This window comes from Diorhabda sublineata, chromosome 1 (genome assembly GCF_026230105.1).
Source record: "Diorhabda sublineata isolate icDioSubl1.1 chromosome 1, icDioSubl1.1, whole genome shotgun sequence".
In the NCBI taxonomy this organism is placed as follows: domain Eukaryota; kingdom Metazoa; phylum Arthropoda; class Insecta; order Coleoptera; family Chrysomelidae; genus Diorhabda; species Diorhabda sublineata.
Genome location: NC_079474.1, coordinates 36,795,887 through 36,821,865, shown reverse-complemented (window position 1 = coordinate 36,821,865; position 25,979 = coordinate 36,795,887). Strand labels below are relative to the sequence as shown.

General features: G+C 30.7%; 3 protein-coding genes across 4 annotated transcripts in view; 2 read left to right on the top strand and 1 right to left on the bottom strand.

Annotated features, from left to right (window-relative positions):
• LOC130452431 (zinc transporter ZIP13 homolog) overlaps positions 1–6,686 on the top strand; it is a 35,176-nt gene extending 28,490 nt beyond the window's left edge. Inside the window, exons 4-5 of the mRNA XM_056791712.1 lie at positions 3,443–3,719; positions 3,782–6,686. Of these exons, the coding sequence (XP_056647690.1) occupies positions 3,443–3,719; positions 3,782–3,957 (453 nt within the window). The 3' untranslated portion in view covers positions 3,958–6,686. The remainder of the gene's footprint in view (positions 1–3,442; positions 3,720–3,781) is intronic.
• Positions 6,687–7,173: 487 nt separating this feature from the next.
• On the bottom strand, positions 7,174–12,902 carry LOC130452430 (uncharacterized). Of its 2 annotated transcripts, none has more exons than XM_056791710.1 (5): positions 12,716–12,902; positions 12,040–12,664; positions 11,901–11,991; positions 9,774–9,902; positions 7,174–9,706 (listed from the first exon to the last, which is right to left on the bottom strand). In XM_056791710.1, exons 2-5 carry the CDS (start codon positions 12,643–12,645, stop codon positions 9,312–9,314), a joined length of 1,221 nt encoding a protein of 406 aa, XP_056647688.1. In that variant the 5' UTR covers positions 12,646–12,664; positions 12,716–12,902; the 3' UTR covers positions 7,174–9,311. The 2 variants fall into 2 exon arrangements, with proteins under 2 accessions (XP_056647688.1, XP_056647689.1); XM_056791711.1 differs by having other exon boundaries at positions 7,174–9,568; positions 12,716–12,885.
• Positions 12,903–13,865: 963 nt separating this feature from the next.
• Positions 13,866–25,979, top strand: part of LOC130445914 (protocadherin-like wing polarity protein stan) — a 50,859-nt gene continuing 38,745 nt past the window's right edge. Inside the window, exon 1 of the mRNA XM_056781817.1 lies at positions 13,866–14,077. The gene's annotated coding sequence lies outside the window, so the exon portion shown is untranslated. The remainder of the gene's footprint in view (positions 14,078–25,979) is intronic.

Genomic DNA, 25,979 nt, shown 5'->3' with positions numbered 1-25,979 from the left:
GTTTAGATTATGATTATTAAAATTATGCAATTATCATTTTTTTAGTTCTAAAATTTTTTTGAGAGCACTACATTGCTTTTGGGCTTGCCACTCCTGCTTCTTGGTCTACGTGGTTTTCTGATACATTTTCTATTTAAATCTTTATTGGCAGAAAAAGTCGTTTTTCTTCACAAAAATGAGAAAAAAAACTCTTCAACAAAAAAGGTTGTCAGAAAAAATATGTTTAAACAATTAGTATTTTACTGGAATTTTTAGTAGACCAATCAGACATTTTGATAGATACTCGTATTAGACAATTGATTATATATAAATATTCAACTATTTAATTTTTATATTACATTATATTCAAGTAACAGATAAAAATTATCTGTATTGAATAGATATCTAAAAATAAATATATGAAGAGGATCTGTATGGTAGACATTTTTCTAAAAATTAACACATTGATTGATAACGTTAATGTTATTCAAGGAATTAGATAATTGTTTGTCAAAACAATATTTGAGTATCTCATTGAGTACTGTTCGAAACAATGTACCAAAAATCGGAAAAACTGTAAAACAAAATTAAATAGCCATGTAAAATAATTTTTAATAATATATATTAAAATAGAAACTAATTAAAACTACATAATTTTTCAACTAAGACGCTGTACGTGATTAAAGACATATTGGTATAATAACAATCTGATCATTATTGACAAAGAAAATATTTTTTTTTAATTTAAGATTGATATTTAAATTCGTTAATTGTTACTTAGTGGTTTCGGTAATTTAGGTGCACTTAAAAGCTTTGTTTTTCATCGTTACATAATTTCAAAAGCCTCCTCCTTTTCCGATGCTGATTTTAAGAAGCACAGGACTCAATAACCACAAGATAATGTTCCATAGTGTCCAAGTGAAGATCTTTGCTTCTAAAGGCCGCTTGACATAATGCAAGACCAAAATATTACATAGAAGAATATTGCATCCCACTTGTCATTGCATAATAGTTGCCGCTAATCAAAATTCCATAAGTAGAAGCAAGAAACCTCAAACTTTATTTAATATTTTGTGGGCACTTTGAAAACAAAACTAGGTAAAGTAAACAAGAAAAAGGTGGCCAGAGCATCGCTAGCACTAATTATATCTGCTGCTACCTTTATTATTGGAGTCCGATGGACAGTTTGGCTGGATAATTGGATGAGAAAACATAGAAAAATTAGTTGAGAATGGATGAAGAAACATATAAAAAATTCCTAAGTAAAATAAAACGTAATACAGTGTAACCTTAATATAACGTACCTCAATATAACGACTTCCTCGATTTAACAAATTCCTCGTAATCCCCTTGAATTGTCCATAAGGGTCAATGTAAAATTACGAACATTTTTTGCGAACAACCTCTTTATAACGAATAACTATCAAGAAAAAGGATAAATATCTCTAATTAACGAATTTTGTCAACCCAAAACCTTTATATAAAGTTCCCACCAATGTGGGAATCTCATAGTATGAGATTCATGTTGCGACAGGTTTCGACACGCTTTTGTTCATAAAACAATCATTGTTGTTGGATGGAAAGTAATGTAAACACTGCTGCTCGTTACTATTACTTGATGAGCATAACTTCACAATGAAAGATGCTTATAATTATTTAAATATAATAAAATCTGTATTTCTCAAAAAGGGAGGTTTGAGTTGCGACGTAGTCAAATCCATCACGAAATTGGATTGCGCTTTGGATGTGATAACTCTTACCGGTGGTAAACAAACAACTATTGATGACTTTTTTTCTAATCAAGATCAACAAAATTGAGATTAAGCTACTATGTATAACCACATTGTTGATTCTTTACCTTAATTTGTGAGTTTTGTTGTGCGAATCCTTTTACGGATTTTACCGCATTTAATTTTGATTATTAATGTAAAAAAAAATTCTGTTACCTACCTAATTGTTTTTAAATAGAAAATACATACAGTATTTAGATAAAAATGTGTTATCATTTATTAGTAGTTGTTGTTTATAACAAGATAAGTAAGTAATGTTGAGGTGAATAAAACTATTTTTCTACCTCTTTATAACGAATTTTAGACCAACCTAACCTCAACATAACCCTCAGTTCAACGAATTACTTGATATAACGAATATTTTCTTGGACCCCTCCGATTTGTTATGGACTGTATCAGTAGATTATAAACTTACTTCTCTATAAAATTGCAACTTTTACGCAATAAAAGAGGCACCAAGACGATAAAATGCGAAATCTTGCAAGAAATAATCAGCCGAACTTCATCTACGCATGTTTTTGATTAAGAAATATTGCGTCTTACATTGCATTGCACGTTGTATTGCATCAAGCGGCCTTAATGTACGGAGATTTGTTTCTTTTTCTTAAGTTTCATTTATTTGTTTTTAAGTTTATTATGTAGAGAGTGGATATTTCTCAAAAAAATTGCTTATATTTTAATCCTAGCTTCTTTGTTTTATTTTTGATGTGTTCTCCAGATACATAATTTGTATTTAGCTCGGTTTGAATATGGAAACAAACATAAATTTTTCTAACAAGTACATTTTTGTTTGTTAAATTGACATGTTCAGATTTTGTATTATTGAATAGGTTAATTACCTGCTGTAGTTAATATCATTTTCTTACTGCAACAGAAGTGTGACCAATCATCACGTACGGGGCAGTGGTCTGGGGTACTAGAACTAGTTTGAACACCACTAGAGTCAATATCTCCAAGGTACAAAGACTAGCTTGCGCATTATAAATCATCCACGCCGCCATATATTATTGAAAATCATGGCGAAAAAAACTCACTCAGATTCACACTTCAGGATAAACCGAAACATTTCTCAATAAGTGATCAAATCTGGAATATGTGTCAAGATAAAATATCAAAAAGCTTTAGCTTCGGGGAAGATATGTGAATGTATCAACCTAGGAAATAACAATCTACGAAGACAAACAAGAATCTTGTCCGAGCACTGCCGCCTCAATGGACACCTGAAGACACTATGTTCAGCAGAGACAAAATATTCTCTTACGTAGAGTCCGAAACCACTATCCACATTCTCTCGATGGGTGAAAGACTACGGAAGTCAAGAGTATGACACCTGGTACGATATGACTTTGCAGACGAAGATCTCCAGCAGTTAGAGCGGAATAGTGGAGTAAAAAGAGTGGAATTAGCAGATCAGCTGTAACTGGGTATCGCAGCAAAAAAGGGGGACACAATAGATCGTTAGGGTCGCAGTGTATATGACACCCCCAATATCTACATACATACATATTATAAAGTCGACGATCTTCGAAATACTATCGAAAATTTTTAATTAGTAGTGAATATATTAATAGAATATGTCCAGAAATAACTGTTGCTATTATTTCAAAACAATTTTTTCTGTATTTGCAATTAAGATCCAACAAACTATTTGGGTAATATACAATTTTTTTTAGGTTGCGGGTTATCTAAATTTGGTGGCCAACACCATGGACAACTTTACCCATGGACTTTCGCTTGGAGGAGCCTTTTTGGTATCTCTCAGGGTAGGGCTACTCACAACTTTTGCCATTTTAGTTCATGAAATACCACACGAAGTAGGCGACTTCGCAATTTTGCTCAAATCCGGTTTCACGCGGTGGCATGCTGGTATATTCCAAATGTTGACAGCTAGCGGAGGTCTTATCGGTGCTATGGCAGCCATCATGTTCAGCGGAGCGCGAACGGCAATAGGTAAAATTAATATTTATATTGTAACGTACAATTATTCTAATATAAAATATTTTAATTTTTAGAAGCTAGAAGCTCATGGATTTTGCCGTTTACTGCAGGGACGTTTCTTCATATAGCATTAGTGACTGTTCTCCCTGATTTACTGAAAGAAGAAGATCCCAAAGAGTCGTTTAAGCAGCTAATGGCATTAATACTAGGGATCGTTATTATGGCATTCGTTACCAACGTTTTTGAATGAACATCGAAAATAAAAAGGACTATAGTTTAATAGAAGAAATGATTGATTATTGTTTTATATTCAACAAATTCACAGCTCCAATCTGTTATTCTATAATAATAAACAATATTTATTTTTTTAATAATAATTAGCACTAATCGTTTTATATACTCTATAGTTTAACACAATTGACATCCTTGTACAATGTGTTACATCAAAAATAAGAATGTTTTTAACAGAATTGTTTAATGACACAATATTTTCTAAAGAAAATCTATCCAGACAACCGCCATTTTCGGCACAAGGTATATTTTTTAATTGAAAAATTAATGTTCTAATCGTTCAAGTTTGATGATATAAAATTGTAACACATTTAATTTGATTAATGCACAGTGGTTTCCAAAATACAATGAATTGTTGTCTCAGTTAGTATGAAAACAATAGAATATCGAATCGATGATATATTAATTGCCTCCTAGATTTTTCAAATTTTATTACATATTCTCACAAATCATCCAAGAGTTAAAAAGTTTTCTCACATAGTTGAAAACGTTGCAAAAAAAATATCTAAAGGAAATTCACAAATTACATCACAAACATTTCCCCTATGTTCTTTGCGATATGTATAGAATTTGCTACTAAAGGCTGGTGTAGAATCTTGAACGTTACTCTTTGTTTTGTGGCTTTAATGTATGGTTGTCATATTTTCACACACTAATGATTTGTTTTCCAGAAACTCGCGTCATTTTGATCAAATTTGAACGAATCTGCACAACACCACGACAAACTCGATATTTTTTTCATTTGCACTTCAGTAGTACTAGAAAATGCATAATTTTTAAAACTGTATTAAAGACCTCACTTTGTAATGATAACCTTTATGTCACAGAAAGTGAAGCTGCAGATTTTGAACAGATAACATTTAGTCAAATGACTCTTCAACTTTTAATATTTTACATACATAAAAAGTTTCCTTGTGAGCTATATAATGGAGCTTAAATGAGTGAGATAAGGGGTCAAAACAATAATGAAAATCTATTGGAGACAGTAGACTGTCAAGAAGTGGTGTTATGACAAATTTAGCAGTTTCGGAACGCTGAAAATGACTGACTAAATTCAATCAGTGGTATTATTCACATGTTATATCTCCGAGAGAGGAGGTCTGGAGCTAAAAGCATATATTTATAGAGTTATTCACGACGAAATAAACACAGCTAATGGTAGAATTTATTGTTCATTTCATTTGAATTATACAAGAACATGTATTAAAAACTTAATGGATGGGTTTTTCTGTTCAAGTGATATATGTATGTTAGGGTACCATGTACAAAAGATCTATTGTGTCCCCCTTTCTTGCTGCGATATTGGGGAACCCAATGATTATAGCTGTTCTATTAATCCCATTCCTCTTAGAACCTTCAGTCATGGTTTAGCTTTGTGCCGTCTTCTCTATAGTAACTTCTCATCTAGGTTTTTACTTAAGGTTCTATTTGGCTTTCAACGATTCACAAAAATTTGACTTGAAACCTCAAATAAGTGATTATTTCATAATGCTAAACCCTCGTTTACATTCTGATGAACTACAAGGAATATATTTCGTGCAGTTAAATAATGGTATAAGGTATTCTTAAGATGTCAATATAATTTCTGAAGGAGACTGTAATTTTTATTTTGTTGAATGTGAACCTTTTACAGAGTTTTTCGATTCACCAAGCTGTGCCGATGTTCTAGTTGGTCACTGATCAGTTTTTAGAACTCTTAGAGTCCGACAAGAGCAAATTATGTTCTACATTTTTGGGTGAATTACTATCCGCTAATGCTGATGTCGTTAGAAAGCATTCTTCTACTTATATTGTGTATCCATTTTGTTTTGTGAGAGAAACATTGTTAAAATGACCCTATTTTTCGGCAAAGTAAGCTGCAAGAGACTAGGTTTTTTTTTGAGGAGTTGAAAAAATCTTCTGATTAACGTTACAGCAGCTTCTCGCTTTTGTAAACATTCTACATAACGGCTAGATTGTGTAGGAACTGAGAAGACTACAGAGATTGTATAGATCTCTTTCTGTTGGAGCTCTGTATTCGCCAACTTTGACTTTCTCAAGATGGTGTAAACAGCCAAGTATTTATATCACCTAGAGCAAACAGTTCGAAAAGATTTTGCTATCAAGTTTATAGAATTACCTGCCAACTGCGGGTGATTTTTGATTTTGTAGGTTAAAAAACATGATAATTAATTTTTTTAAGACAAAACAATTTCATTGGTGACAAGTGCTATTACCTCTTTTTGTTATTTTTCCTATTGGAAAACACTGTTTATTACACTTTTTAAAAACATTTTAGATGCATCGTCATTAACAATCCCAATCTTATAGCTGTGTTAATAATGTGGCCATATAAATTTTCCTCTAGTGATATCTAATTTTAAATATGTACATACATATTTTATCAGTATTTTTAGGTAGAATAGAGATTAATTTGATATTTGAAGATTAATTGTCTTCTTTATAAAAAAATGTAAATTTTTTAAAAAGTACAATTATATTTTGTGAATTTGTTGTTTAAATCAAACTTTCCAACCCATTACCTGAAGCGGTAAACAAAATGAACGCGACGTCGAAGAAAACAATTTTTTACTTTTTTCACGCTCATTTTTATAGGGTAGTTACAGATACCCAAAAAAATGACTTCTCTGGGTAAAAGGAGGATAGAATTTGTACTTGCTTATGAGTGTTTATATATATTGGCTGAGTAAAATTTGGCAAAATATAGGGATCATTTTCCTATTTGAAAATTTCATGAAAAAAAAAAATATATATATATATACATATATATATAAATTTCTTATTTCTTAGACCTTTTGATATATTAATGCATCTAAATGTTCATTTTAGGTTTTTTTTGATAGTTTTTAAAAGAAAGAAATTTTGATAAAGACTTGAGGAAAACTCGAAACGTCAAAATTTATCTTTCTTTCAAAAACTATCAAAAAAAACAGAAGAGACCTAAAATCAAGAACATTTAGATGCATTTATATACATATATACAGGATGATTGTATGTCTCAGTCGGTCTCATATATCAAGCAATGTAAAATATTTTTTTCTACACTAAATGGACTTGTAGCATTTTTAGTACGTCAACTAATCAAACCAGTTTGTTGGATACTGTGGTTAAAAAACGACTGCCTAAAGATGCTTCAACTCGTTGGGGTTACTCTGCTCGTTTAGTGGAAACCGTATTTGAACATTACGAAGATTTAATAAGTTTATTTGAACATATTTTGAATGATGATGTAAACAATTGAGATAAAATAACATTACGCGAAACTACGATATTAACATTAACATAGCATTAAAAGATCTTGAGTTTATTTTTTTGGAGACTGTTTTTTCAAGTATTTCCTCATTCATAAATTGCCTTTAATGTACTACAAAATAAGCAAACAGAAATACCAGCAAGGTAGATACAATCCAAAAATCTTTTTTAAAACAACACCAGGTGTAACTTTATTGAGCATTTGTGGAAATATTCATGTGAAAATAGAAAATAGGAAAGTAGGCGAAACCAGCGTAGGAATCACGAAGACGATGCACAGTGAGCCGTTTAGTACAAGCTAGGTGGACAAAAGTCAATTCAAAGAATCGATTAATCGATGATTTTATAGTAATATGACCTCTTTATAGACGTCGATTCTAGGTAAATTTTTTTTTTTCAAACTTCGAGAGCAATGGGTTATAACCGGTTTAAATGTAGTGAAAAAGTAATTCGTGTTCTGTAAACAATTTAGTTGCCACTTGGTATTAGTTCATATAACATCTAAACAGATTGGAAGTGAAGGATATTTCTTTTGCTGTGATGGATTTTACTTTAAAGGGTAAAGAGTTTTTTATTTCATTTAATATTTAATTCCAATAAGAGCCATTATCTGTTATAATAGGGTTTGGAAAATTTACTCTAAAATTCGAATTTTTTTTTTCAATTCAATTTTCTAATGTACGCAGCTACTTTTATCCACATGTATCCATTCAATATTGTATAGCCACTACCCTAGGCTAACTAATGATATATAATATAGCTCCACGTTGGTCCCCGATTTTTTTAAAATTATTTTTTTCAGATCGCGTATCAAAAATGGAATTGTTTGAAGAATGGAGGAAACATTCCAAAGAGGACCGAAATTTTCGTCTATTGCATTTTATTATGCAAAAATTTTCCTTATTAAAAAATTAATGCATAATTGTTCAAGAAAACAACAAAAAATCATTTATCGTAAACAAAATAATCAAACCGTAGAATGAAATGTTTTTGTCCACCTAGCTTGTACTAGGTGACTCACTGTGCAATGAATTAAAAGTTTCATATCAAAAGTTATTTTTTGAGGTTAGATTGTACAAATTAACGACAGGTTTCAAGACCTAAAGGCATTAAATTTCTCACAACTTGTGGCACAATAAAAATTTGAAGAATTCGTTAAGTGTTTTCCTGGCAATCTGCCAAACGGTATGAAATTAGTCTATCCATATTATTTTGATTTTGTCCGCCTTAAGCCATTTGGAGGAACTAGGAACAGCTAAAAAGACAGGAGGTACCTAGGATATACTAGAATTGTTCCACACTGATTTTTATAACATAAAAAACATTCAAACGCAGATCGGCAACAACTTTGACACAGACATAAATTGAACACAAGTCGTGAGATACGATAGTTTTCCTTTTAAGTGAAAACCTCTTAAGATAGTGAAGATTTCCAAGAGATGGTAACAAGAAAAAGATGAAAAAATGGCTCTAAGTTTGTTGTGATCCCAATCTACACAACTAAGCCAAAGATTGACGCAAACAAAATGAAAGAAGCAGTGTAATTCTCAAGTCGTATCTACCTATTTATTCAGCTATGCTAGATTTAAGAAACTAATTTTAATTAAAAATTCTCGTTCCAAATTGCTCAATATTATTTTGTTTTTTTATGTTGTTCTTTCTTACATTAAACGGTTAAACAGAGATTGACTTATGATTAAACACAACTTTTGTGGGCGAGTTTTAGTTGACACATTTTTTTGGTTTAATATATTCTTATTATTTTCTTACATGAAAGTAAAATTCAAATAAAGTCATATTTCGTTTTAGTGTAAATAAAATTAACATATTATTAAAAAAAATTTAAAACTGTAGATTTTTCATCACTAAGCAGTAAAGATATTTGGTATGCGTAAGTATGTTTACATGTTGTGAGAAGATTCTAACATTACAATTCTTATATATATAAAAAGCAATTGAAAATATACTAAAAAATTATTTTATTTTTAAGTTTTCTTATCAAAATCACTCAACATAATTATATATATATATATATATATATATATATATATATATATACATCTATTTTTCCTTTTTGTCTTCTACAGGCCCATTTGTTGATGTGTTTTCTATTTTGTTTTCATTAGCATTATCAGTGCTTTCACTCACGCTTTCTTCCTTGGTTCCATTTATGACATTTTCTTTGCTATTGTCATTTTTATATTCAACAATTTTGGGTTCCTTTTTTACAGGAGATGATCTTATATCTTCTATCCTTTTATGAATAACAGCATCTAAAAGTTTATCCAGGATTTCACCACTAACTCTATTTCCATCCGCTGCTTCGAGATGAAACAAATGAAACAACTTCAGTTTAAGTGTAGTTTTCGATGTTAACATAAATATAAAGATTATGCCTATGATCAAAAGCAATATTATTGGAAATATGAAGAAATTCCATGGAAAGGGGAGTTTTTCTAAAATAAAGGACATGTTTTATAACCTTTCTTAAATTTCTAATAATAGTCTACTATGAACACATACCCCATAATTCTTTGCTAAACTTCCCCATGCCAGTACCAAATGACTCCAATGGTATTATAATGATATGCTTTAACTGGTTCAGTCCTACATCCAGAGGAGTAACCATTCTTTTTTCACAGTCGTTCTTTTCTAAAAATATTTTTTCTTGATAAAAACTTGAAATCAACTGTTTTGTAAATCTATTTGAAAATTGATATGAAACATAATTTGTATTTTTTTATTGTAACAGAAAACAAAGATATAAAAATATATATGACAATTATAAGACTAATAATTATTGAAATTAAAAACAAAAAGATCTAAAAATGTTCATAAGAAAATTTATTATAATTATATAGGGCAGTCCTAGACACAATCTCAGGGAATAATAATAAGCCTATGCAGAGTACAACTTTGCTAATATGCCTCAATAAATAGTTTTCCTATAAGACCGAGAAAGGTGATGTAACAAGAATATTTTATTAATTTTCATGTTTTTTCTATTTTCAACACGCTTACATTAGCTTCACCTGTATGTGGGTTTGTTTGTTGGTTTGTGACTCTCCTATGGACTAAGAGCAAGTAGCTTATTTAATAAAAATTTTGTTCGACACAGGATTCAAACCTCCGATTTCCGTGTTGTAAATTAAGCACTTTGATAACCTTACCAACTCACCGTTACGATTCGAAACATGTTTCAACGAGATGTAGGTATATAAGCAGCGAAGCCATTATACGAGGGTAATATGAATTAACCCTCTACCGCATATAAACCCATATATGGTTCTCTGGTTAAAAATTTTTTTCAATTTATTTTGCCCAAGCATGGTAGGCGTTTTAATCGTAAAGTTGGCAAGAGATTTTCTATATTATAAAGGTAAATTTTGCGTGATAAAAAAATATGTGAATATGTTCTCCCTAGACAATTTCAACGTCATAGACTAACTAACCTACCCGAAACAAATAGTGATTGCTCTGATGATGAAACTAACCCTCCACGCAGAAAAAAGGAAAGGCAAAAAAGATAAGCCCGTCAACTATAAAATGGGGATCCAAAAAATTGAAGGCTTTTGATGAAAATAATTTCACATTTATTGTTGCCACACAGTTACATAAGTTTATTGAAAAATTTGAAATACTGGCAGATTTTTTCTTGTTTTTATTTTATCTGAATCTGGTAGAAACTATAACAAATCATTCTAATTTAAAATTCGTACAAGACAACATAAACAAACCCGCTAATATAAGCAACAAAGAAATTGAGCTATTTATTGGCATGGTAATATTCATGTCTGTAGTGAAATAATTATAAATTATATCCCATTGGGCAGTCTAGGTAATGATAAGTTATTCAAAGTGCGCCAACTTTTAGATGGCATTAGACAGGAACTTTTACAAGTACCTATAGTGGAATATCTGAGAGTTGTAGTTTTTATTTTATACTAAACACTTAAATTTATACTTGTTTATTTATTCTTCATATGAACCCATATATGTCTGTACTTTCTTAATTAAAGTTTATGTAAGTAAATTTTTTCAATTTTCATTTTTGTAGTAAATTTTATCACCAACTAAAGCCTGAATAACCATCAAATATTTTAATTTTTTTCATAAGAAAATATTTATTACATTCACCTACATTAGACTACATAGAGGAAAACAATTACAATGGTGCAGACATGTACAACGGATGAAGGAAGAACAACTGTTTAAAAAAAATAAAAAAGAAGCAGACTAAGAAAATTGAGGGATAAATTTAAAGCCTCAATATTGAATGAAAGAGGAATAAACTAGAAAGAAGCCAAGGACCTAGCTAAGAATAGAAATCTGCACAAACATAACCATTAATACCCTACAATGTATCTAAAAGTTATAAGCAAAAAATTTAAGTCAATACAAAAGAAAATGTTGGAATATAAATGAAATAAGAGAAATATTACCACAAGCTTTTAACAAAGCATAGAAATAAAATAACATACAAATGGATTCAAAACCTAGTATTAACAAAAATATTTTATATTACAAGTCATGATGATAATAATGAAACGTGAGGAGAGATTATTTATTATTTTCTGATCTCACAATCCTTCAAAAAATCTATTAACACAAATAATCACATATAAATATTTAAACTGAGCATCTACTTACTGAGGAGAAATTGAAAGTACTGGCTCCAGTTCATTTTGGTACTATCGCATGCAGTAGTATATATCACTTTCATATTGTGCTCTTCCATTTCCTAAAATTGTAAATATGCTTAAATTAAAAAAAAAATATTAATACATACCTCATACATGAATCTATAACGGTATCCATAATCGACTATTAATAAGAGAAAAATGAAATATGAAATTATAGACCAAAATCCTGAATTATTTTTCAAGAGTTTATATACTGTGTAGAAACAAATAACTACTCCAAAAAAAATTAAAGAGGTATAGTTTAAAAGTTGGTCTTTTATGCCTATACCAAAATTTAAAATGTTATTCTTGTATGATGTTGAGAATATCATACTTAATACTGTATCCAATTTTCGAATGTCTTCGTTATTTGTGATTTTATTATCAGCGAAATTTATTAAAAATTTGTACTCCTCACTGTCTAGATCATATTTATAAGTTCCAGTATATTCATTGGAATTATCACTTGTTCTATCGGCAGCCTGTAAAATTAGCTTAATTGTTCTTTTCAAATAAATAAGTGGCATATTTTCATCCACTGAAGGCTCACGGTAGTTCACCGGCTCTTTTAGTATATTCGAACTTTTATCATTTTCACTTTGAGACCTTTTCAGCGAATTTTTTACATTAATTTTCATTTCATGAGGATCGACCCAGTTATTCCCTCGAGCTTCTATTAAAACAATTAAGAGAAGAAAATATAAAATATTCATTATGTAAATCGTCAAAAACCTGGAAAAATATCAATTCAGTTGGTATAATATGGTATCACTTTTCGTTTACCTTTAGATATAATAACTTTATTCTGTATAAACAATTTTAATAACTATATGGTTTTAGCACAAACTCCCCTAATCTTTGATTCTTAACATATTATATAAAGAATTGAATAAATATATTTATATAGAATTTTAGTAACAATTGCCGCCAATCTTATGGATACGTCACATTGAACTTTCACGCAGCTGTCATATATTATTCTAATGTCAGATGTGTACTGATCAGAGAAGTAGTAAAAAGAATAATTTTGAAAAATACTGTTTGTATTGAGTATTAAATCATATTGAAGTTTAGATTTCAATAGTGAACACACTATTCACACGTCACTGTCTGACATGCCTTTATCTAAAGTAGTGAATTTTGTGTTCACTATAAATTTCACCAACGGGTCCAGAAATTTCAAGTTACACTAGGTTTCAGGAGCAACACAAGATGATTGAGCGTTTAAAAATCTTTTTTTCTCACTGTGTACAGTATATTTTTATAGTTAGAAACGGATACAATGTATTTTCTTTAAATCTCAAAACAAAATTCTTTTGGTACTTCTCTATAGGTTTCAGCTAGGTGGGTAGGGGGAATTTTTAGTTTACGAACCACAGAGGCTAGATAGAGCTACAGATCACTAACCCTGGCTTAGTTATCTTTGGAAAGAGCTTATCTAGCCTCCGTGCTATGAGCTTAGCGGCTTCCAAATGACGTAGAAGATAGGCAACTAAGATAACATTAATCGATTATTTTCTGTTACGCGAGTTTATCAAGTGTCAGCTTAAAATTGGAACTATTATATTGCATGCATATCAATATTTCTTTATTCAACGGTAAGTTTTTATTATTAAAATAAATAATTAATCAAAATTTTTGTTTACGCATACAGGGACATCTTTACTTGTTCTTATGCATTATTTTAAATCGTTGTGCCATCTAGTTTACACAACTTCAACAAATGTTTGTACACAGATACAGCGACATCTTTACTTTTTCTTTTGAATTATTTTAAACCGTTGTGCCATCTAGTTTACACAACTACTATTTAAGAACATTGATATAGCTTAGACTCCAACCTCCCGGATTAAATTTTCTGTATTATCCTTTCTCCGGCATTTTATCCTATCAAAGAACCGGAATAATAAAAACATAAAAATCTCGAAGCATCAAAATGGCAGCATAGGTCATTCGCGTTAGTTCGCTTGAATAAGAAGTTACTAAAATAATTGAAAAATGCGAAAAAAACTAAAATCTTTAGTGAATTGAATAAAGTAGAGTGCAATTTGTGTTAATGTGTTAGATAAACTGATGTTGGATTGGTTAAAATTGATAGGCATAGTGTCAATGCACCTTTGTATAAAACTGTGAAAGTACCTATAGGTAAGTGAATATTTTCAAATGCCAAAAGTACTAGAAAATATTATATTTATTCTAAATTATAGTATCCTTCAAAACTTAACTTTACATATTTGATAAATCATTTCTTTACACTTCCATTCTTATAACTTGTGCAAAAGAACATTATCGGGGTATTTAATTTCTTGTTTGTTTTCAACAAACATTTAATAGGCGTAACAAACTATACAAGTTCGAAATTTTTCTAAGTATTATTGATAAGTGGTTTGTTCTAATATGTTAGGAGTTTAAATTTGTTCGTTCAATCAAATATATATAGATACAAATATTTGAAGGCACTTAGGATAACATAATATGCAAAATATTTTAAAAATCAAATTAATTCGATCCTAATTTATTTTGGTTATATTACCTAACCTAACAAATACAAAAGAATTCAAATTAAAGAATCTAATGTAGGTAAAAATTATTTTATACATTGTATGAAACGGATAGAAACATTTTCAAAGCTTTTGTAGTTAACAGAAAAACTTATTCAGTTATTATTGAGTTGCATAGATTTCTAGAAGTTACCGTTTAAAATTAGTGTTGGTCATATTAATTGTAATAGTAATTTTGTAGCACCAAGTATATAATAATAGGAATGTGAAAAAGTTAAGTTATGCTACATGTTCGTCAACAAAAAGGTGTAAATAAATATATTTTTCTAATTACCACAGTCGGATACTTTATAATTATGATCTTATCCAAAATAAGTTGTTATTACAATATAATCAATATTTGTTTGTTCCTGCATCATATATCCTGAATAATAGTCAACAAACTCTTATATTTCCATAAAGTTCTTTGATCAGTTTAATTGAGAAAATAAAAATCAATTTAAATAAAGCCAAAGGAGTTTGATCAATTAAAATTTTGTTGTTAAAACTTTTTTTGTCATTTAGTTTATGCAAAGTGCACTATATTGTCAGACTAAACGTCGCGTCGGTAAATGGTGATAAGAAATCGTCGTTTAAAGCATGAGAGATAATTGCTAAATTATGTAATGATGAAATTGTTGGCACCATTTCAAATATTTGCTTGGGTTTGAAAAAACGAACCACCTGAATTAGTAGTTGAAATATTCTAGAACATTTTAGTCCCACGTTCAAAAAATATGCAACAAGCTAGGAAATAGCGATTCCAAACTATTATTACTATAAGTTGAAACAGAAAATGAAGAATATATTATCTCAGCGTCTTGCGACCTTTGTAGTAACCGTAGTAACCTCACCATTTTCATAAAAATTAAACTCGTTGACATAGAGGTCACATGTCTACATAGTTGTCATACTTAGAAAATAGTATGAGAAATGTTACATTTATATGTAAACTTTATTCTAATTTGAGAATTTTTGCCACAAACTGATATACCGGGGCGAGTTTTAAAGAAGCATTTATAATATTCATTTCCACGACAAAAGTAGAGAATTTGTCTAATTAGTAACCCAGGTAAAAAATCAAAGTATCTCCAAAGAATACACGCCCCTGGAAGTGGTTAGATAAAAAATTCTGCTTAATATTTCAAAGAAACCATAAAGTTTCGACTGTTGGCACATTGGCGTTTCTCAGTGGTGTATTAAATCATTGTTTTAATTATTTTAATTTGTTTTTCGGATTTTAGTTTAGTGTATGACTTCTATAGTCATTTTAGTGCCTACATTGGACATTAATCAGAACAAACTTCGGTGAGTTTTAATAGAGTGTGGTTTCAAACATAACAGATTGTTGATTATCGTATTGAGACATACATAGACTCAAACAGAAATATAGTGTATTTACCCTCAAAAAGTTGGCACTGCACTTTGAGGTAACAAACATTCGTTAATGTTCATGAAATGAAATATAAAGTTAGTTAGTTTACGCGCTCGCGATTTTGAATTCTCAAAATTGGAAAACACCAACTTTCTCACCAAAATTTTCTCTATATTTCATTTTGTTTTTTGATATTAAACTTACCGTATAAAAAAATAAATTTTCAAATTGTTTAAAATTTTCATTCAATTAAGAGTTGTAAATTGTTTTTATTTAAAATCTACTTATATAATATTATAGAGTATAAAATTTCCTACAATTTTTTTAGAACAATAATGAACGAGTTATCTGTGTAAGAAACTTGGTTATTATCGTGGGTTGATGTTTTCAAATAAGGACATTCCTAACGTACGATGAAGAAGAAGAGAACAGTTTATGATAGTTGCCTAGCTCCCCCGGACTAAAGATAAAATTGTGCAAGATCGTTTAGACGTTAGTCCTCACTTTTTCTGTCAAAGTCACAGAGCATGCAACTACCAGCTGTCGCTCATAAATCTGTATAAGATTTAATGAAATATTTTTGTGTATTAGTAATTTTAATTATCAATTAATATAATATAAAAGTTATTTATTTTATTTACTTACATAATACAATAAAATATTGCTAAAACAGTTATTCGCACTGTTCGAAATTATACAAATCTTCTTTCATTGTCCTATCCTTTGCGAAAGTTGCCTATGAACAAGGCTATTCTTATTTTGTTTTAATTTCCAAATAGATCAACAGATGACACTCCAAACTACTGGCGTAGGTTGTGCAATCATGAACGCCGTCCTCTTCCTGGTCCCCTCCTACTATCCACTTTGCCTTGGACAATCAACTGCAAAATACGGTACTTGTCATATCTTACTCCAGCTTCCTTTTTTTTTACTCTAAAGACGACTTCTTTCTCTTTCACTGGTCTCTGAATAACTTCCATGTTGGTGATGTGCTCCGTCCAGGATATATTGAAAATGCACTGGCATATCCACATTTCGATAGATTAATGTGGTTCAGAGATATGTGTACGTTTTACCCGATCATTGTCTTGTCTGTTTAACGTTAAACGCACTGAAGGAACTTGACTTTTGTTAATATTCAAATGTTTTATTTTTGATATATTCAAGGAGAGGCTATATTCTTCACTTCCATAATATTTTGTAGCTTTTCATTGTTATTTGCTATAATTACTATGTCGTCGTCATATCTATGTTTTTGATTGCTTTCCCATTCATTTTGATGCCATCTGATAGTTCTATCAATGCTTTTCTAAATATTTCCCCGAATTAAATGTTATATAGGAGAGGTGACAGAATGCAACCAGTCGCACTCCCATCTTGACAGCATTTTCTCTGCTGAGCGAATTACCTACTTTTATTTCTAAGTGCCAGTGTTTCTAAGAACCTCGAGAAGTTTTTCGTGTTTGACGTTATCGAATGCCTTGAATGGATGAGAACCTGTAGGCTAAAGATGGCTTTTCTTGTACCTAGTGCGCTACGAAAACCAAACTGCGTTTCAGAGATGTTTGTTTCCCATTTTGCCTATATTCAATTTTGTATTATTTTGGTAAAGAGCTTCGTAAATACGTGATTTATCAAGCTTATTAAGAGGTATTGTTCACAGTGCATATGGTTTTTTAGGGATAGTGACAAAGGTTGTCTAGAGCCAGTCTTCAGGAATCTTTCCTCTATCATAGATATTGTTAAAAATTGTGGTCAAAATATCAAGTTATACAAATGGTAGGGGTAATTGTAGTATTGGAGATGTGTTGTTTGCTATCAAGTTTGAAAACAATACATTATGTTTTATACGCTGTATATGCACTATTTTCCGCTTTATCGCTCTAATTATATTTTAATTTTTAGCTTATTGTCTCTCGGTTTGTCCATTTACAATTTCTTAAGTACTTGAATATCTTTGAATATCTTTCTCTCCCATCTTCTAAATCTTCTTTCTTTTTTTAGACATACAAATATACCTGATTAATAATGAACACACTGTTTACACTACCACTACACTAACACTCACAATTACACTGTCTGACGCGGGTTTTAACAACCAAATTATCGTCTTGAGAGACTGAAGATAAACTAAAAAGTCTCTAAAGACAATAACTTGGTTATCGAAACGCGCGTCAAACAGTGTAATCGTGAGTGTTGGTGTAGTGGTAGTGTAAACAATGTGTTTAGTATGAATATCATCAATGGTTCCAGAACGTCCAACTTACACAAGATTAAGTTTTCTATGTCGCTGGTTTTAAATGTGGAAGAAATGTAATATCAAACATATAAACTTTTGTTGACAATGATTTATTTCAATGTCCTTTTATAGCTCTCCAATTACTACACTATCCATTTGAAACATATTCACATAATTCTAATTTCACTTTGTTCATTGAAACCTAATAAGTAAAGTCTACAATTACATGAAACTTTAGTGTACTCTATTGTCCTAAATTCAGACCATAAATCTTCCTCACTCTTTCAGTAATTCCATTAAATTTATTACATCTTAAATATTTATAAGGTTAATCTATTTATTTCTAGCTACTCTCGGCAACTTTCATCTCGTTCTTTCTATTCGGACTGATTCAGTACGTATTTGTTACGCTCAAAGACCGAAAACGGCCAGAGCCGTTTAAAACGCGTTGTGGCTGTTCTGATATAGCCCGAATGAAATGATTTTAGATTTAGAAGACATCATAGTACAACACTCATTATTTGAATAAATGTTTTATGACAACGTTTTTATATATGTTTTATATCCATATAGCCAATAGTTAATATAAATTAGTAACAGTCGTTCTAATGTAAAAAAGTATATTACTAAAATCAATCTTCGCTGCATATCCACCTATTTGCTTTTGCTCGAGGAATTGTTGTGGCATTTTGAATTGCATTGAACTTTATGTTTGACGCAGTTAGGTTAAGTTAGTTATATTAACTATTGACTATATGGATATAAAACATTTATTCAAATAATGAGTGTTGTACTACTTTGTTACCAAATGATAAATAATAAGCAGCATTATATTACGTGAGTTAACGACTTCTAAATCTAAAATAATTTCATTCGGGTTCTGGCTATATCAGAACAGCCACAACGCGTTCCGGCAAACGCAAGGCGCCCAGAACGCGTTGTGGCTGTTTTAAACTGCCACTGGCGTTTTCGGTCTTTGAGCGTAACATATGTATCAAATTCTTTTTACTGTCAGTAAACCAACACATAGCAACATATCCAAAACGAACAAAGTACAATGTAACAATTTCTCCAACATTTTTTATAGCCGATTCTAGTTTTAATGATATTAGAACAAATAACTGAAATTAAATTGAGTCGAGGTCTCTCAGACATTCGTTAATGTATGTTACAGGATAGGAATTCCTACTTCAGTAGGTAAAAATGCTTGTGGACTACAAACCTTGGTTTAACCATGTATTCAGGTATAATAAAGGATTTGTAAAGTTCTGGCATTTGTATAATTTGATTATACCACACTTTAATCAAAATATTCATAAAATCATATTAATCTGAAGTGTATATCGCACTTTCACACCCAGTAAAAGGGCAAAAGAACCCGACAGAACGTTTTCTAGGTGTACAATGTATGTAATAAGGCATTAGTACCTACTTAATCATCATGGTTGAAAAACATTCAGTTTGAAAATTCATATGATTACCGTAGATATTAACATTAGTAAACACTGGTGGATGATTATTAGTGATGCTACACATCATAAACTAATCTTGGTAATACTATAACACGTCAACCAGTTAGTACATCATCAACATATACGCAACAAACACAAAAGAAACAATAAACTTATATAATTTAGTCCTAGCTATTCAGTTTATTGGTTTTTCAAACCTCAAATTACAACTAAAATGTTTATTGCATTGTTTTAAGAATACGATTCTTTTCTTTCTACTCGTATCTTACTATTTATTCTTATAGTTATAGGTAAAGTGCAGTATTCAACTCGTAGATTCTACTATCTATCTTAACAATTCTGTACATCGTTGCCGATTAGTCCTACTCAACTATTTTCAAGGTCATAGCTCAAGACGTTTTCCACTACTTATACTATTACTCTAGATCTGTATCAAGCTAAAAGAGCTGGGGATTAAATGGTTTTATAAAAAATTCTCAAAAATAAATTTAACAATTCCTCTTAATAAGGCAGCGATCTTGAATTAGGGTCGTTCTTTAGATAAGTCTTGTACCTCTGACTAGTTATATACGACCTGCTTTATTCCATATCAGACAACAATCTTCTATCGTATTCATAGTTCTATGCAATCTTGTGGCTTTTTCTCTGATTTTGGGGCCACACTAACGAGAATTGTCACAATTATCGCGATAATGGACGTTAACCGTACGACTTAACGCGATAATTTAACAACGGCATTAACATTGTCGTGTGGCGGGACATCAAAGAGATTAACGTGAAAATTAATGCCATGAAGCGGTATTATCATTGAACGTCGTTTGTCTTTGAAATACACACTATGGCTATGGAGTGGAGTAACGAGAAAGTAATTGCGTAATTGCGCGAAACTAAAAAGTTTCAAGAATTATGGAACGCACCTTTTAAAACAACTATTGAAGAAATGAAAAAGAAGCAGAAAACCTTAATGGGTTATTATAGAAGTCATTTAAACTTTTTCTTTTTTTCCTTTTTTTCTTCATTCGGTAATGATTCAATAAATTCAAATAATAAAAATTTACACTCATGAAATACAGAGCTCTGTTAACGTCCATCTTGTTTGAATTCAAGTAAAGTTAACGTCGTTTTTATCGCCAATAATGGGCATTCATGTTGATCGTTAAAGTGTAGCCACCCGCTTTATAATTATCGCGCTAATGGGCATTGACGTTATCCGCTAGTGTGGCACCACCTTGAGGGAGACTGTAGATAAACAAGCTTCTGTTCACAATGTATTGCTTGGTGAATAAAATGCGAATTGAAGAAATCATAATTATTCCGTACTTACTTAAGTACGTACTTAAGTAGTAGAACGGAGTTGCTTAAATTTTTTTTCGCGAAGTAATCAGACCTATCATTTTTTTATTTTTACAGTGAATTATTTTACTTGTTGCCTCGTTTCCCTCTTCTTTCCAATATTTCAGATATCTCTTGAGTTCACGTTTTCTTAGATCTACCTTTTTTCCGTTTTTTGATCTTGTTTCCCATATAGCTTTCACTGATTTCTTCTTCTTTGTCACTCAAGCCATGTATTCAATCCATTTTAAATTTTTGTTTTTTGTCGTTTCAGCTATTAAGTGTTATTAATATCAATTCCATTGCTTGTATTCTACTTTTTGTTCTGTTTATCATCACCTTTTACTTTCATATGTTAAAATTGGTCGGTATACTTTCTTGGTATTCCGGTATATGTTCATCCGTTTGTTTTCTCTTCCTATGAATACTACTTTTGACTTGTCAATATCATCCTTCAAATTTCTCTGCTTTAGTTCTCTTTTCCGTATCATAATTTTACTAACAATCCCATTCGGTAGATACACGTATCATGAGGTCATCTTCAAAGGCGCATTATGACGGTTCTACTGAGTTAGAACTATAATTTCTTTCTTACTTTTTGGGATTCTCTTTTTGTCGATTCCATTAGATCATCCATAACTAGTATAAACAATCGAGGATTCAGTACCCTTCCTTTTCATATTTCTTTCCTTTCAAATTCCAACTCTCGTTAATGGCAAATAGACTTTTGATCTTTTAGGTACATTTTTCTGAATCGGGCTAACCCAAACTAGTGTTTGTTTTATACTTTCAAAATTTTTTAAGGATCTCATAAGGCAAATCATAATCATTTCAGGTGACATCCCGTCGTGCCCTGCCTATTTTCCTTCCTTTAGCTTTTTCATGTTATTAGTTCTACTCTTTCCTTTGTGAGAACACACTATAACGCAAAAACCACTCTGTAGATATGAGAAACTGATCCCTTCTTGTCCTGTCCATGATTCTTATTAAAATCTTTTTAACTATACAATATCAAAAAGTGTTATAGTAATTGCAGTACTACAGTTTTAGGGGAATACCTTTAGCATTGTTTAAGTCATACCTTATCAACATACCGACAAGAACGCGGAGTAGGTACGATCTTTATCTACCTACTCATTGTTCAGAATTAGTTGAAGTCTCAATAATGTACAATGCGAAAAAAAAAATACACAATCATTTGCCATTCTACACACTGGTTTAATAATGATATTGGATTTAAAAACAAATTTTTACATATTTTATAATTGCCGTATATTCAATTTCATTATCTGCTTTATTAACATCATTAAATTTGTTTTGTTCTGACAATATATAAATTTAATGTGTATATTATATATAAAAATTTTTACATTGTATATTTTAAAAGATAATATTGTTATTTATTGTATTTTTCGTGTGTATACTTTATATCTATTTGTTTTGTAGTGGTTGACAATCTCGTGTCTACAAATTATATACAATTTTTGACAATAAAGCATTCTTATTCTTCAATTATTATATTTCGCGAGTAAACTAAAACAGTTTGGAAAATTATAGACAATTTATAAGTTTCAAAACAAATCGTTCGGGTACTACTGTTGTTGGTTCATATTTATATCTGCAGTAGTTTATAGCTGGCTATTATCATCAGTACTGCAGTCTTACACGGTAGTAATTGAAAAGATATATATTTCAAAACGTTCATATAACAATTATTGAAGTGTCATCATTTTTTAAAGCTTTAATGGAAGTAAATCGATGATAAAAAAGTCCTAGTAATTAATTGGAAATTGTGCTCGTTTCGCGTTCAGTTCGAAAGGGCTCTGAAAAGGCCACAAACAGAATTATGAGAAATGCCTTTTCTCAACATTTCTGAGCTTCCGAGTTGTTTAAATTGAATTTCACGCTTAATGGAATTCTTTACTGATAGAATCGATTGCTGGAAAATCCTGCCGAGTTGAGACGAAAACGATAAATATCTAATAAGCACTTTATGAAATTGTTTGTTCCTGCAAACGTAGAAGTATATAGGGTTTAGTAAAAATGTATATCATAAATTAAATCACAAATTTTCTGCGGTTTTCCTGTAACTCCTCAGCAGCTTCACCCGGATGCTGACTAAGATAGAAAAAAATCAATCACACTTCCCGAAAAGTTTTTTATTTCGTAGCCTTTTTTTTGCTTCAGTCAGTTTTTTGATTTCAGCCCATACCACACCACCCTCTTAAATCCACCACAATTCCAGTCCTGTAGAGGAAAATTTTTTCTATATCAGTGCCAAACTTGAAAGATCTCTCATTCCACAGGAACAGTCCCAAACAATCAACCGAACCTTGCCCTCTCTATTTTATTCTCTGTCACCACATATCGACGATCAAGTACCCACACCTAATATTTTTGCGAATTTATGTTTTAATCTAGTTGGATAAAAACACAAATGAAAACAAATGGAAAAATCTTCTTAATTAGGTCCAATTTGTTACAAAAAATGAAGCAAATATCTTGTATCTGAACAGTTGATATTATTACTAAATTGGTGTTTTATTATACTTGCTTTCAATATCTTGTAACAGATTTCATATAAATACAAGCATATTTGCATCATTTATTATTAATTACTTGGAGAAAAACTGCGTATCCCAAAAGAAACCCATTGTAATTTTTTGAAATGGCTGTACGATTCAAAATATAAAGTTGATGATCTCTATTGGCCTTCTAAACTTGTATGGAATTACCATAGTTTAAAAATATCTAGGAAGAGGTTATACCCAGACGAAGTACTAGTAAATTGAAAGCAAATTTGGCTGAAGAATAGAGAGATCCTTTACTAGGACTCAATCCAAAGGGGATGTCTACAACCACCAATAAGCTCCTTATATCATCTTCAATATTTAAACATTCACAAGAATTGAAACTGGTATTATTATCATTTATTTTATGGTAGTTTGTCTCATAATGACTACTTAAATTTTTTTAGTTTAAACTATGATTACTTATTTATTTAATTGATTTATATAAATTTTAAATTTAAAAACAGATAAGTGGAAGTATTATAATTAAGAATGTTACTCTTTTCATTGCACTCTGAAGAATTTAAGTTTGCAGCAAACATTTTTTCAAATCAAATCCTATTATAACTTTATTAAGTTGAAAAATAAACAGTAGTTGATTTATCGATAGCAATAATATCATGGTTTTTTACCCGTAACGTATCTTACAATAGCTGAATCTGTAGTCTATTTTTATGAATAAGAGATTAATGAAATTATGAAGCATTCGTAATCCATAGGCGTATCACTTCTTTTATAATATTTTTTGCAGTGATACCCCGAGTATTTTGGTATGAAATAAAATGTTTTCGGTTTGCTACGTTTTGAACAACTTCTATCTAATCCATTGTCCTGTTTAGTCTTCCTCTTTGCTTTTTCCTCCTCTATTTTTCTGGCCTTTTTTTGTTGGCTCATGTCATAAAATATTCATACCAATTGAACTGTTTTTTTCTATATTATAGATCTTTGCTCTGTCATTTTCCTCATATGGTCTTTTCTCTTTCTGTTTTTCCAACTATTTTTATCAAATATTTCATGTCCGTTACTTACTCGTATAAAACGCATTGCAAAGTCAGTAGTAAAGGATATTCCTATACATCAATATTTGAATTACCCTGTGAACACTTGACGGTTTGCATCATCAGTATCAGTGTATAATAAGAAAAAAAATTTAAAGAAAATACTTAGACTACTATTTCAAAAGAGTGCGTACTTCAAATTGTTCATGCCGTCAGCACTTTGCTAATTTTAAGTCTCCTTTGGGAACAGGATATAATGGAGAGACTACAAAAAAAATGCATACTGCGTAAAACAAAAGCTTTTCAAGTAGCCACTTTTGTTTTGCCGATAAGCACCTCATAGTTTGAAATATGTGCGCTTACAGTATGTGTTTATAGCAGGAACGGCATCAAGGGAGATAATTATTAGCTTACTTTAAAATGTAATCTCGAATATTTTGTTAAAATTCGTTAGATTTTGGAGATATATGTTGTACTTATGTTATCATCTATACCTGAAGACTATCTATAAGACCCACCATTTTCTCAAGTCTTTATTCATCATCCTCAATAGTGATAAATGCGCCTCTTTTCTTTTTTTCTGTGAATTTCAGTAAAAATATTTGTCTTTGCTTTTTTGCTTTAAAAGTAGACCTGTAATCTGTAGTCTGTAATCACTTTAACACTAGAGTTAAATCTATTTCTCTGGAGCCAGTAATCTTTATGGATTTAATCTGGAAAATACGATGGGAATAAAGCAATTGGAAAAGCAAATCGTTCAGTATAACCACTTTTTTATCGCTTAATGTATGATGCATTGTCAGGATATGGATATCATTACCTTGCCAGTTAATCTTTGAGTTTTTGTCGCTTTGAATAGCTTTCACTTGGTATTGGTCGGTCTACTAACAATCTCGTTGGTTCAGGAGTACAATAATGATTCCATGTTCAATCATTCATTCATTAAACATCTCCAAACAAAGATTTAAAAATTATAGATGCGTCCAGAGGGTTCAGCAACGTTGGTATTCTGCATAAGTAGGTGGGTTTTACATAGATAGACCTTCTCTTGGTTTTTTAAATATGTATTACATTCTTCAGCTTTCTTCTTTTTATGGACCCTCTCCACCTAGAGACTGTTAAACTGTGTAAAAAGTTACAATATCCTGTTAACAGGGTCACAATAATTTTGACCATTTCAGGGTTCAGAATATGTAGTTACATAAATCTCAACTAGCAGTTCTAGTCTAATCAAGCACGTCTTTCCCGATTTGATTGATACACGAAACTAGTTTTTACCAATTTTTCTAAAAACAACCTAACCAAATGTAAAATTTTTCAACATGCATCTTTCGAAACTAGTACTAACGACTTTGGAACTAAATATTTTTAAAATTTGTTTACGCGTGAAGCGTTATTTACTCAAGAGATGGTTCAAACACGTAGACATGATAAGATGGTAAAAATTCTGGAAAAGTCGCCTTTAGATGATAAAGGTGTGTAATGTCAGTAAAGATTATTCTTAATCTTTACTGATATCAC